The sequence below is a fragment of the Helianthus annuus genome, chromosome 15 (assembly GCF_002127325.2).
Source record: "Helianthus annuus cultivar XRQ/B chromosome 15, HanXRQr2.0-SUNRISE, whole genome shotgun sequence".
NCBI lineage: Eukaryota > Viridiplantae > Streptophyta > Magnoliopsida > Asterales > Asteraceae > Helianthus > Helianthus annuus.
Window position 1 is genome coordinate 52,174,680 of NC_035447.2, and position 15,759 is coordinate 52,190,438.

A 15,759-nucleotide genomic window follows, 5' to 3' on the forward strand; every position below is an offset into this window, starting at 1 on the left:
TACCAAACTGTCACACCCCCAAAATACCACATGCGGAAGCCCCCGCGAGGCGTGTGACGTACCAGGATCCAAGCCACCAATCACATTGAACTCGTAAATATAATTAAATAAAACTTTCATTCATCAACGTAAAGTATTACAAACACTACATATCATTCATTGAATACAGCAGAAGCATAACTCATTTGTTAAGCGTTTCGTAAACCATGTGTACATAAACCATTAAGCTTGTATTGAGATTCCATGTATCTCGACCCATGACCACTCCAGCCTCCCAGACAGCAAGTTCCAAATGATATAAGCCTATAGACCTGCAAGCATGCAGACAAGTGTGTCAGACGACGCTGGTGAGTTCAAAGTTTTGTTAACGCGTTTAGTTACCAGATATGTGTGTAAAACTGTTCAACGATTTGTTTTGATGATGTTATTAACTCGATTACCGTATGTGGCTACTAGATGTGTTTGCCCAAACCCCAATGCCTCTATCAAAGCATTGGTCAAGTGGTCAAGGTAAATAGTTCACGCCCGTCCATTCCGGTCGGTGTGAGGGTGCCAAACCTAATAGCGCTATCAACTAAATACCTCGTTGCCTTCCCAGCAACACGGTAGATGTAAGGGGTCTTATATGATAGATACTGAGTTTAATAACCAACATCCCAGTTTAACATTTTACCCAGCATTCCTTTCCGGAACATTTACCAGATTTCCCAAACCACCGGGACGCATGCTTAAAAAAGAGCAGTGAAGTCACCTCGGTTTGCTCGGCAGACAATTTACTTGTTAAAACACTTTAGTCAATCACGTCCTATTATAATAGCCATATCTAACTAGGCGTGTACCAAATAATGTCATTGTTGATACACTTTGTGTGGACGCGACTCGGCTCGGTTCGACTCGGCTCGGTTCGACTCGGCTCAGTTCGACTTGGTTTCGACACGGTTAGGTCCGGCTTAAGCCCGACGTCACGACATTCCTCCATCGTGCGCCCCAGAGTTCGACACGCGAAGCACGGAGAGCCGCGGACAAATCCCAGGTGACACATCACCATGACATCATCACTGTGATGTCATGATGATGTCATGTAGTCGAATTTGTTGACTTTGTGAATTTTGTAAAGCAAATGACGAAACACATGTGTTTCGTCAACTTTGTCAATGGTCCAGCCCTGTTTCATCGCCGGTTGGGCTTCTTCATGCCCAATCTCTAGCCCAAAGGTGTTTCGCCGAGTCCTTTTCTGTTTCGTCATTGTCTGTGTCTGTTTAGTATAAATACCTCTCATAGTTTCTGTGTGAAAATTGGACATGTGAGACGAGAGCTGTGAGACTTTGAGAGAGTCTATAAACATTGTTTGTATATGTTTGTATCGTTCTCATCCCTAATCAATAGATATTGAATCTTTTGGTTACGCGCGTTCCTATTAACTGTGTTTGGTTTGCACCGTCACGGGGATTCCGCACTCCTTACTGTGTTTGTGATTAACAAGGAAAGGTTTTCGTTATCGATCCACCGGAAAAACGGGACCTACAATTGGTATCAGAGCTTTGGCTCTAATCCTTGTTTAGAACCAAACAAGTTTGGGTTTTTAACAAGTGGTTTTTGGTGATTTTTCAGATTTTGTTCTTTAAAAATTTATATATTTTCTGGAAAAAGTCACTAAAATCAGTGTTTATCTTGTTGTTTTGCTAAAAGTTTGTTCAAAAACCTTGTTTGTTTGAATGTGTACATGTTAAACCGGGTTTTTAGTGAAAGTTTTAAGCGAATTCGGGTTTCGGAAAATTCGTTAGTGGCCGGAATCTTCAAACCTTCATTGTTTGTTCATCAGAAATTCAAAGTGTTCTTCACATTTTCCACTTTTTGATCTTTAACAAAGTGTATGTTCAAGTTGTTTGTTGTTTTTAAAATAAAAAAATTGTGTTTTCAAAAAGCATGGTAGAGTTGAAAAATGAGTGTCATGTGTCAGTGAGGATAAGTATTGTTTGAAATATCTCACCATATCCTCACCAACTCTCTGCCATTATCTTTTTATTGACTAAAAAAAAACATAAGAGACAAAGTCACATATCATTAATTAAATTCAGGTTTCATCGATTGTTGTTTTGTCAAAAGTTTCGGCTCCATTATTTAAATCAATATCCTAGTTTCGTCGAACATTATAGACAAATCGGTTTCGTCGTTCATTACATTATAAATTGGTTTCGTCAATCCAAGAGTTTCGTCCCCCAGATTTATCATTCATTCAGGTTTTGTCATTCATCACATTATAAATTGGGCTTCAAATTGAATTGGGCGGTTTCGTCGATCAGAAGCCCAAAAAGAATCCAGTTTCGTCATACATTATTCAGAATTGTGTTTCGTCGCCAATAACACAAAGGAATTTCGTCGATCAGTTGTCTCCTCAAGGGTTTCGCCAATTCAAAATAATAAATCTAGTTTCGTCGATCATCACAAACAAACAAGCTGTTTCGTCGTTTGATTCATCAAGTCAGTTTCGTCGATATTAAGATCAACCAGTTTCGTCGGACCTTCAACTTTCCTGTTTCGTCGATCTTCATTCAGCCTAACTGTTTCGTCGCTTAACACTTAAATCTGTTTCGTCGATTAAACAAAACAAAAGTGTTTCGTTTCGTCGACCAGAAATAAGAATCCAGTTTCTCCGAACCCAAATATTCATTCAGTTCGTCGACATCAATCATCATTCAGTTTCGTCGACTTTGGATTTTAGTCAAGTGTTTCGTCGACAACAACAGTTTCATCGAGTCCCGTTCAGTTTTCATCAATAGACATCCAAAATGAATCCGAGTTGGTGGGGTACCCCGTCAACTGCAGAGAGCAAGTATATAAACACGCGTTTATCTCCCTCATGGGCCGAGTCTCCCACACCATCAAATAAAACGTATACGAGAAAGGACTTAGCAACCGATTTATATGGAAATCCAATACAATCAGTTCCCTAACCAGAAAGAACAACAGACTTGTATGGAAATCCATTACCACCAGTTGCTTTACAGTGCCATCATTCTACTGTAGCACCATCATCTCTTGATCCAAGGAACTGTAGTCAAACAAAAATGGCGTTTTATGCTAAAATTGTCAAAGATGCCAGCAATGGTGAATCCTCGGGAAATAATGACAGTTCCGAACATGACAGTAGTTCAGATGAAGACGTTTCAACTTCAGTTGAAGATATTTCAACTTCAAGTTCAAGTTCAAGCGAGGATGGATCTGAATGTGAATCAACAAGGGAGGTTGTTGATTATGAGGCAAATGAGTCAACATCCGAGAGTGATTCCAGTCAGGTATGTGTCGATGAACCAACTGTTGTTAATTGTGATAATTGTGCTATCTTAAATGTTAAATGTGCTGATTTAGATGCTAATATGTCTGAGTTGCAAATCAAACATGATGCTTTAAATGCTAACTTGTTTGACTTGCTAAACAAACATGTTTCTCTAGATAATAAGTGGTGTGATTTGCAAAGCAAACATGAGGCTTTGCAAAACAAGTATGATGTGACATTTATCCACAACCAAAAGTTGATCGTGGATCTTTCTAAATGCACAGAAGCCAACATGTTTTATGAAAACCATTAAAAGGAGTTTAAATCGGTAATCGAAACATTAAAAAAAGATAAGACCGAGCTAATGAAAATGGTTTCAAGAAAACAAACTGAAATAAACCTTTACATCAGTAGGCTCGAGTTAATGCAAAAAGAAACGGCTTGTGTTAAAACTGAAAGTGAGGCGATCCGACTCAAGTTAGACAGCTATTTAAGCTCTAGCTATGTGTTGGATCACATCATTGATGTTCAGAAAGAGAAAAGAGATGTCACATGCATTGGATATAAGAAATGTCCACCACCTGTTAGACACAATTACGATGCACTGCCTGATGAGGAGAATAGAACTCATTTTGAACCATCTATTCCTTTAGACATTGAGGAATTTGCGACCGGATTTGGATACAAGAAGGAAGTATCATCAGATTCGGATGCGTCAGCAGATACATTTGTAGCTACTGAACAGAATCAGGATCCTCGAGTCATTATTGAGGATGTTGATTCTTCAGATGATGAATCCGATGATACTAACTCAGCCCAGTCTGATGTGGTTATCAAAGAAGAGGACATACCTCTCGAGAAATACATTCTATGTGATCCTCCCGCAAAACCTGCTAAGACTGTTCGGTCGAGTCCATGTCCACTTCCTCACAAGAGTCTGAGAGTGTGAATTTGCTATACACTTTTGTTGGTGATGATAAAATCTATTCTGACAAAGATTTTCCAATTAAAAATGTCAATCCATCTTTGATTGATAAAGTTTTTGAAGATAACACAAGCAAGTTTTTGGGAAAGACGATCCCGAGAGTTACTGTAACTCAATGTGATCCAATTCCAAAGGCTGAAATCAGAAAACAATTTGGAAAACAGAAATCACCGACAAAGCAACAACCAATTGCTTTTAAGGGTAAACAACAACAACAAGCTCCAAAGCTAAAGACTAAGGTTGATTCAAAAGGAGCTCGTTACAAGAAGAAAACAAAAGACGTTAAGTTTGTGGCCTCCAAAGGTACTGATAAAGTGGAGACTTTTGAAAATAAAACAAATACCGTTTTTGTACAAAAAGTCAACATTTTGAAACGTAATAGTGATAACAATTACACCCAACACACAAACGGGTGTGAAGCTAGTACCTCTGGGTCTACAACTTCTACGTCAGGTCGTCGATCAGATTCTCCTAAGTTTGTTGGAAGGAGAACTTGTTTCAAATGTGGGAAGTTTGGGCACATCATTAAAGACTGCACAAACTCTCCCAAACCAAATTTTGTTGAAAGAGCCCCCTCTGAACAAGGTCACTCACAACGTCGTCCTGTTTCTCCAAAACATGATAAACACACTATTAAAGAACAAGAAACAAAACAACGACGTAAAAATGTGAAGGTGATCGGAAAGGCCTTAAAATCTGAAGTAGAAACTGTTAAAAGGAAACCAAGTTCTTCACAACCATTAAAACCAGAAGTTTCAAAATCTGTTTACAAAACTCAATCTGGTAAACAAAAACAAACTTGGAAACCTAAGACGGGTGATAGTTCAGGGGGAGATGCTGTGTTTGAAAATCATCAGGAAATTGAAATTACATTTCTTGATTCTCAGGGGCAACCCAAGTCTATGAAGGCTTGGGTCCCCCTCTCCAACTAATCTCTGAGTGAGTGTGTAGGATGTTCCAGGATGAACTTTCGATAGTCGTAAGATTGTTGATAGTGGAGCATCCTTGCACAAGATAGGCGACAGAAGAAATTGTTGCCTTTGATGGAGAGAAAAAGAAAGGGGAAACAGAGTTGTCTATTGAAGAGATTGAAAAGCTTCGACAAAATGCAAATCATTCCAAAGTTTGATTGTTAATGGCTTTAATCGGGTCCCCGGGATAGATTCAATCAAAATGTACGCACCTGCAGCACGTCTGAAGTTCAAAATCAACAAGATTAACGTGCAGTGTACATTTCTTCGAACTCAATATTGCATACGAACTCAATAAGTGATCAACAATCACATGTCCCTCAAATAAGTGATAATATATCACATTCATCCGGGAGTCAAGTTCGTCTCTCTGCTGTACGAAAGTACTGACGTGCTCACGGACTTGCTCCTGTGCCCTTCATGCATCTGAAAATCAAGTTCCTCATCAATAAGTGATTCTATCATACAGGGCTTGTTTTCAAACAAAATAAGTGAGTTTCTCACATTCTTTTATACGGTCAAACAGATAATAATCGGTATACTCACCGGTAAGATGAACTCTCGTGCATACCTTGATACGGGAATGTGTCGTGTGTAGATGAACACCGGTCGGTAAGTATAAATCATACACTAATCGTATCCCCTCGCCATGATTACATCTGATAAGTTGAGCTTATGTGGACAACAATACCGATAATCGTTATAGGATACTTATCTTAATGTGAACTAATTGAACAACAAGAGTGTTTTGGCGTGACTGTATAGCGATATGATTCTCTTACCCTCGAAACTCGCAAAAAGAATGTCTGTAAATATTTATTTACTGTTTTCAGTTTCTGCATCTTTGTATATATTTATTTATTGTTTTCCGTCTTTACATTTGAAAAATGAAAAATTTCAAAAAGATTTTAGGTGTGTTTTAATATAAACTTTATAAAAGCCAAAAAGATTTTGCTTCTAGTTTATTTGTGATTGACCGATGTTGGAACTCGAGTCTATCCTACCCAAAATCCTGATTTTAAGCTGGAAAACAATTGCATCTTCATAAATGTTCGAAGTTAACAAGTTTTGAAAGTTAAAGGATTAAAATTGATCATTTTCCAAACTTTCAAACTGTTGTCGGTCGGTAGTTGATTGTAAAATGATCACACATGTGTCGTTTGTTTATTGAAACTATATTCCAAGCGGTTGTTCTCATTACGGAAACTATATTCCAAGGGGGAGTTTGTTGATACACTTTGTGTGGACGCGACTCGGCTCGGTTCGACTTGGTTTCGACACGGTTAGGTCCGGCTCAAGCCCGACGTCACGACATTCCTCCGTCGTGCGCCCCAGAGTTCGACACGCGAAGCACGGAGAGCCGCGGACAAATCCCAGGTGACACATCACCATGACATCATCACTGTGATGTCATGATGATGTCATGTAGTGGAATTTGTTGACTTTGTGAATTTTGTAAAGCAAATGACGAAACACATGTGATTCGTCAACTTTGTCAATGGTCCAGCCCTGTTTCGTCGCCTGTTGGGCTTCTTCAGGCCCAATCTCTGGCCCAAAGGTGTTTCGCCGAGTCCTTTTCTGTTTCGTCATTGTCTGTGTCTGTTTAGTATAAATACCTCTCATAGTTTCTGTGTGAAAAATTGGACATGTGAGACGAGAGCTGTGAGACTTTGAGAGAGTCTGTAAACATTGTTTGTATATGTTTGTATCGTTCTCATCCCTAATCAATAGATATTGAATCTTTTGGTTACGCGCGTTCCTATTAACTGTGTTTGGTTTGCACCATCACGGGGATTACGCACCCGTTACCGTGTTTGTGATAAACAAGGAAAGGTTTTCGTTATCGATCCACCGGAAAAACGGGACCTACAGTCATGTAGACTCGTATTCAATCATGTAGCACATAAATAGTACGTGTCATAAAACAGATCATGATATTTCCACTAAATTTCATAAATAATAATATCAGCTTCCTAATGCTAGTTGTGTGTAGTTGACCCAATAAACCGACTTGAATCCTTTATTCATTTGTGAGTGTACAGTAGTACCATTAAATTACTCATGAGTGTGCGATTTTTATTATAACATAATCATCATGTTCTCTTGAATCAACAGAAAAGGACAACATCATTTAATGCACAATTTCAATTCACATATCATTCAGGTTGTACGCTATGTATATTCAGTTGTACACTGTCATTAAAACACATCTTCAATCCTTTTTAGATTCATAGTTGTTCATCACAAATCACATAGTGTATTAAGACAAACCTCTACATTCGGAAATCTTCAACATCTTTATTGTTTAAAACACAAATGATCATCTTTATTATTTCACAGTTAGGTTTACCCATGCTCATCATTATACAAATCGAAGTTCTTGTTAGAACCTCTAGGCTATTACAGAATCATGCGTACACACAACAGTTAATATAACAAGTTATATTTGAAACATCACCCTCTTTCGTCGAGGTCCCTCATGGCGAAAGATCTGGTGACGAAACACTATGTTTTGTCGTGGAAATGTGGGTGGCGAAACTCCATGTTTCGTCGGCTACATATGACTCCATATGTTTCGTCGGAAACAGTTACCAGACTGTGATCACAAGACAAAACCCTAATCACTGTCTAACACATCGAGCACATAATTCAGAACTTATCATACATACGTTCATCATAATTATCGGATCATTATTCGTCAATCATTAATACTAACTCTGATCATATTAGATTTATCAGTTACATCACACAAACACACTAGTTCATCGATTTACTGTTTGCCAACATTTGTGTGTCTTCACTTCCATAATAAATCAATTAATCATCAAAACGAACTCATCAACAGTATCATACATTACAATTTGTACACATAATTCCTATTATCACATAGCTACCATGATTATTGTTTCAACCCTAAATAGACCGCATGCAATCGAGGGTAATTAACAACATCAGAATGAGTATAATCACTAACATAAAGGTCGTTGGAGATGCGCTAGAACAGGAGGATGGGTGGCTTCGAAGGGGCTTGCTGAATCCTCAAAGCTCCCGTCGTTTGTGTGTCTAGGAGGTAGTTTTAGGGTTTTCCATTGTGCCAAGTTGACACACATCATGTATACCTGTACATAAGGGAAGGAATAGGTTGGGTTCGGTTTGGATTTGGTAAAGGTTTGGGCTAACATACATGGGCCAAGAACAATATAAGTGACATTGATAACTGAAGTCGGACTCGGTTTGGTTTGGGCTTAGAGGGATTGGGCCGACAGTCTGCACTTTGACAAATCTCCTTCGACGAAACACATGTACCGTCAAACAATGATGGGTGTCGACGAAATATTGTTGTTTGTCGTTTATGAAGGTTCAGTGCATAACCTTAACCATACAATACCAATACTAACCATTCACATAGCACAAAGTCAAGCACTAGGATATACGAACCATACAAATATACCATACAAGACACCACATGAAACAAATGGTAATCAAAACAGGATCGTGAGACAAGTGATGCGTATAGAAAGGACTTTGATATCTCCGGTTGTCACAATGCGTAGTGCACATGATATAATTTATGTAAGCTCGATGTGTATTTCTTTAAGATTTGCGATGTTCTCATTACTTAATTGAAGATTAAATCGTGTTATCGTGTTAAAATTTTACCATCTTATGTTGTTATAAGGTTATGATATTATCCTATAATGTTATGTTGTTATAATTTTGTCATGATATATCTTATAGTTAGGATAAGTATCGAGTTTATTTGAATTGATTTTTTAGTCTAAATATGTTAGGTTTTATATAAATAGGGTTTGATGTAATCGGTATATCGTACATTTATTTCCATGTTTTAATATTTAATAAAAAGCCTCAAACTTTTAATAATAACCTACATATTTTTCATTCTCTTTTTTGTTCGTTTTCTTTTCTACCTGATGTGCTAAACCAATATGATCCAAGTCGGCCATCAATCATGACTAAGGCATGTTTAGTCATGCAATTCTATACATGTAATTATGCTACTATAATCTTATCTTTATAAGTATGTGTAGCGCACATGATATAATTTATGTAAGCTCGATGTGTATTTCTTTAGTATTTGTTATGTGCTCCTTACTTAATTGAAGATTAAATCGTGTTATGATGTTATATTTTTTCCATGTTATGTTGTTATAATGTTATCATATTATCCTATAATGTTATGTTGTTATAATTTTATCATGATATATCTTATAGTTAGGGTAAGTATCGAGTTTATTTAGATTGATTTTATATAAATAGAGTTTGATGTAATGATATATTGTACGTTTATTTCCATGTTTTAATGTTAAATAAAAAAGCCTCAAACTTTTGATGATAACCTACATATCTTTCATTCTCGTTTTTGTTTATTTTCTAGTTGATTTGTTAAACCAATATGATCCAAGTCGGTCATCAATCGTGACTAAAGCATGTTAAGTCATGCAATTCTATACATGTAATTACGCTACTATAGAAATAAATCTTATCTTTAAAAGCATGCGTAGCGCCCTTGATATAATATATGTAAAGCTCGGTGTGCATTTCGTTAGTATTTACTATGTTCTTAACTTCTTATTACTTAATTGAAGATTAAATTGTGTTATCCTGTTATATTTTTACCATGTTATGTTGTTATAATGTTATCATATTATCCTATAAAGTTATGTTATAATTTTTTCATGATATATCTTATAGTTAGGGTAAGTGTTGAGTTTATTTAAATTTTTTTTTGAGTCTAAATATGTTAGGTCTGGTTTTATAGAAATAGGGTTTGATGTAATCGGTATATCGTACGTTTATTTCCATGTTTTAATATTAAATAAAAAAGCCTCAAACTTTTGATCATAACCTACATATTTTTCATTCTTTTTTGTTCGTTTTCTAGCTGATGTACTAAACCAATATGATCCAAGTCGGCTATCAGTCATGACTAAAGCATGTTAAATCATGCAATTCTATACATGTAATTACGCTCCTATAGAAATAAATCTTATCTTTAAAACTATGCGTAACGCACATGATATAACTTATGTAAGCTCGATGAGCATTTACTATTTGCTACGTTCTTATTACTTAATTGAAGATTAAATCGTGTTATCGGGTTATACCATGTTGTTTCATAGCAAGTAAAATCCAAACCTAGCTTTTTAGTTTTTAATGATCACTATTTAATACAAATATCTTGAAGATTATCTTAATCAAAACATGACCTTATAAGTTTATAGTGATTTATGATACCAAATAAATTAAATATATGTAACGTTTCTTTTGAAAGAGATTTCACAATAATAATGTTACATCCTTTTTTATAAATCTCTAGTTTATTTCTTTCACTAATGTGACATAAACGCGATTTTATTTGATAGTATATTTCAAGTTTGAAATTTAAATAAAAAGCAGACTTTAAACTACTATACACATGGGGACACAACTAATATCATGAAGAAATCACATTGGTAGAACATTCAAGTAGATCTTCAAATAACATAATTTTTATAAGATACTAAACAGAAACCAACATTTTAGGGAAAGTAAAAAGAAACACAATGAAAGTCCATAGAGAAAAATGCACCCAAAATAGGAAAATAGCTTTACTTTCATGGAAAATAATGGTTTGGCCACATCAGATTCGGGTTGTCAACAAACGGAGCCATCTCATACCCGGGACCAAGACCCATATTTTGTTCAGATGGATTGTTCATCCAATCTGTGAACCATTGAGTCTTTTGCATCCCACCCATACCACTCATATTAGGATCAACCATAGGTATTTTCTCCCATGCCTGCAGCACATGTCCTCTCATCATCATTTCATTATTACTACTCGAAGCATGATCGCCAACACTTCCATGTGCTCTAGGTGGAACTGACTCCGGTGTCACGGCTACGCCTTTACCCGTGGTGTCTTTCTTTAGGGACTCAATCCTCCTAGAAATGTCTTTTATGGTTTGGTCCACCAACCCACCTAGATCATTCAAATCTGGCAGGATCAAGTTTGCTATCGTCCCTTTTCCGGTCAAGCATTGGTACATAACCTCAGTCATCTCCTTCTCCCTATTTTCCTTGATCTGCTTCTTGAGTTGGTCATTTGCTTTGGTGATCCTTTGCTTGATGAAGCTCTCTTGATTCACCATTTTCTTGCTTTGCTCCATCTCTGGCATCCTTTTGAACTGGGCTAGCACGCGTTGGACACCGATGTTATTCGGCCACACCTCAGGTTGAGCTTCATATGGGCTATATATTATGGCACATGCATCAATGCCACATAATGTGCTCAACTCATTCACCTTCTTCATTAAACCCTTCTTCCTTTTCTTGTAGGTTGCTTTCCTTGCTGAGTCATTCATTATGAAAGCAAGCTTCACTTTCTTCCTTGTCATGGCAACACTAATGCCAAACAAGCAAATACTTAGAGGAATTATGGAAGTTGTATGGTGGAGTTTCTTTGTTGCAACTGGGCATTGCTATATATACACTACAGGTGACATATATGACATAACTCTAGCATTAAAAATGTTTTCTATATGACGTTTTTTAGGAAAACTATTAATTCATTGATTTTCTATGTATATAGAGTTATAACAAGGAATTAATTATATAACAATTAATATGATTACATCTATTTGATTGTGTTTTTTTTTTCCAAAATCACGAGATGAACTTTGTTGATTGTAGCATGAGCATATCGCCACAACTACTATACTCTACAAAGAGCTTTGACGTATTAAAATGAGTTAAAAGTTGAATTGTTTTGTCACAAGCCATTTATATAGAAGAATCTCACGGGAATTCATTCTGTTGAAAAACGAAAATAAAAAAGATAAAAGAAAGTTAGAAAGAAAATAATCTATTATGGGAAAAATAGGTATAATAGGTATCATAATCAATATCACGATCGTGTAATTAAATGTGCTAGGTGAAATATAAAGCATTTACTAGCGACATTAGGAGAGCATATATAGTAAGCCTTGAGTTTGGGAGTATATACTAATGAGAACGTTAAATCGAGTTTGTTAACATACCATGCAGGGGCGGACCTCTTAAGCTGCAAGAGGGTGCACCTGTCCCCGCCAATATTTAGGTTAGTAGTGTAATATTTCCGATTTTTCGTCCTGAATTTTTAAAATTATATATGTCCGCCCCGCCAATTATATTGCCTAAAAATTTTCTATCCCTACCAAGTTTATGTGAAAACGAGTAGTCCTTTGAATGAACGAAGATTATTTAGTTTTATGTGGAGTTATTATTGTTTGACACGACCCGAACATATAAATCGAAACATAGCGATAGAAAATTTTTCTTTTGTGTCCCATGATTTTTGTTGTATCTTGGGTAACTATTGGCTTTATTGGTGATTTAAGTTGCTGTGAGTTGTAATCTTAGCTTGTGAGGCTATAACGTTCTTTTACCGTTGAGTCAGCCTTACACATGCCACACGCCCACCTTCCATTTTAGCCATGTATTTTTATAAAATCTTTCTTGATTGGTTTGTTTTGTATCAACAAGAAACAGAAAAAGCACACGGTAGAGACCAGAGAGAGAGACAATGTTGATGCACTTTTGTGTGGATATGGCTAAGTTCGATTCGGTTCGGTTCTAGAGCGGCGTAGCGACATTCCTCTATCATGCGCCTAGAACATCGACACACAAAACACCACGACATGCGATCAAAAGAGTTGCCATGACATCAGCGTGATGTCATGGTGATCTATTCATGCCTATTTCATTAAATATACATAAGCATATACATCGAAATAGAAATTGGGCCATGACATCGAAATAGGCCATGTGCCTTGACATCAAAATAGGTGAATGATATATGGATCGAGTGGTCTATTTCGATTATATCAGGTCCAATTCGATATATTCACATGCCATGTCTATTTCGAGAAGTGTATTTCCACTACTACAAAATTAGGCAATTGCCACTAAAATTTGCTACTAAAACGAACAGTAGCAAATTTAGCAACTTATCGACCACGTAAATAACAAATAAATTTAGCAATTTATTGACCATGTAATAACAAATTGACAGCACCTCTCACAATGAAACCCTAATTTTTGTGCCCTGCTCATTCAATCCTAATTTTGTACTGCAGCTGATGAATCGCTTCGATCAATCGCTTCGATCAATCACTCCGGCCAATCGCTCCGCTCCGATCAACAACATTTGCTATTATCAATCTCTCCGATCAATCACTTTGATTAATAGAAAAACTTAATACTTTTTATTCGATATCGAAGAACTCAATCGAAGCGGAAACTCCTTGAATTCTACATCTTCTACCGCTCAATCGAAGTAGCAAGGTACCGAACCGTACCGTACTGGGTATTTTGGTCTAATGTTAGCTATTGATGTCAACAAAGTTAATCCATTTGTTGACATGTGATTCTTGTTTTAAGGGTGGCTAAGGGGATTTATTGCGGATTATGGTGTCCCAGTAAGGGTGGTCATACATGCAACTTTTTAGTCGAAATCCATGGTCTCCTGGTGCTTACACAAATTGGACCATTGCAAAGGTGATTTTTAGTTCTTATAATCATGAATAGGAACTTGGGTTTTTTCTTATGTTACTAGTATCATATTTCTTGCAAGATATGTTAACGTTCCACTTATGTATATTACTGGAGCTTTTGTTCCAGCCAGCCACAATATGATTGCCATTCTTTATTATTTAGATCATAGTGCTGCATCTCAACTTGTATATTATTGGAGCTTTGGAAGAAATTTAAAGAAATTAAAGATTCAATGGAATTATAGCTGAGGTAATGACTTAAATGGAAAAAGATAAAGCGGAGAAAGAAGCCATGCTCGTTAGGATGACGAACATTGAGGCGATGTTAACTTCGGTTCGAAGTAACTATAAACATTTTTAGTTTGAATGTTCGGGTTTAAATGTTTTAATTTGGCTTAATGGATATTTTCATTTGGATGTTTATTATGTGGATCATTGGATGTTTGTTATGATTTTGAAAGGTTATAAATGGTTACATTTTTTTAGTTTTCAAAGAATATAAATAGCATAGAAATAGGAGCATATAAATAGGTATTAAATGGCAAAAAGAGTAACAAAACAGTGGCAAACGGTAGCAAAATGATGACAAATAGGGTAGCAAAATGGTGACGACAAATGGTAGCAACAAAAAAAGGTAGCAAAACGGTGGTAAAAAGCGGTAGCAAAAATGAGACAAACTAACGGTAGCAAATCTGTACCAAAAAACTAAATGGTCGCAAATATGTGGCAATAGAGAATTTGACACGTGTGCTTTTTCTTACCGAGTTTTTGGTGGCTAAACGGTGACAAAAAGGTAATTGCCACCATTTTGCGACCAAAAATGTGGTAGCAAAAACCCTATTTTCTAGTCGTTAGAAGTAGAAGTATTTCGATGTGTTTTGGATATGTGTTATGTTTCGATGTAACTTTGCTGGTTTGAGTATAAATACCAGCATAAGCTCTTTTTCTAAATAGAGAGCTTGAATGAGCTAGATAGAGAGTGTAGAGAGAGAGAGAGAGTTCCGGTGTGCGTTGTATTTGTCGAATATATTGTACCGAAACTTTGTTGATTTGAATACACGGAATCGTTAAGCGGTGAATCTTAGTGTGTATTACATTCTCTCACTCGGTTTGTGTCGTAGCTTGGATTCCGCACTCGCTACGGCATCCGAAACAAGAAATCACGTCCGTCCGACGAACCGTATCAAGTGTAGGATGTAGGATCGTTTTCTGACCCGAAACGAGTCGATCAGAGGCGTTCTTCTCAATACGGGAGGCGGAAACTAACGTATCGAGTTCGAAACAGCTTGCAATTCACTTTATTTGTCTTTTTGATTGATTTGACAAAGTTTTACAGCGAGTAGACACTTCGGCAGCAATTCGTTACTGAAACCGGAAAGTTGGAACTACTACAAACGAAATCACAAGGCACCTATTTATAGGCCGGCCTATTTCGCACGAACAGGTTCACACGAAATCACTTTCATGCGAAATCAGTGATTTCGTGCGAAATACCAAGAACTGATTTCGTGCGAAATAGCAGTTTGCTATTTCGTGCGAAATACCCCAAAAACCTAATTTCTCGTAAAACGTGCCCTGATCTATCTAATACAATACAAGACTCGATACAAGACGAAGTCGACAGACGGATGCACCAACAGACTCCCCCTCGGATGTTGACGAAGTCTTCGGTGTCGAGTCTGCAATCTTCAGTCTTTATCAGTCTTCTCGAACTCCTCCGAAATATCTAACAATTGAAAGCATCCTCAATCTCTCTCTTCTCTTCATCTCCAGGATCTCGACCTGGCTCTTTCCTCACTCTAATTCTTTTAATCAGATCTCTTGATTCCTTAAGTTCATCAGCATCATCAGCTAGCGTGAACGCCAGGATCTAAACTTGGCTCTACATTCTTCAAATTCCCCTTTGTTAACAGACTCCCCCTTGACTCGTGCTCGGGATCATGGTCTGGCTTTCACAGGATCAGAATCGAAGCCTAGCTCATCTTCTGTTCA

At 36.9% G+C, this 15,759-nt stretch overlaps 1 protein-coding gene across 1 annotated transcript; it reads right to left on the minus strand.

Annotated features, from left to right (window-relative positions):
* Window positions 1-10,848: 10,848 nt before the first annotated feature.
* Window positions 10,849-11,631, minus strand: LOC110913701 (agamous-like MADS-box protein AGL80). Its single transcript, XM_022158522.2, has one exon. It carries the CDS (start codon window positions 11,629-11,631, stop codon window positions 10,849-10,851), a length of 783 nt encoding a protein of 260 aa, XP_022014214.1.
* Between the last annotated feature and the right edge of the window lie 4,128 nt (window positions 11,632-15,759).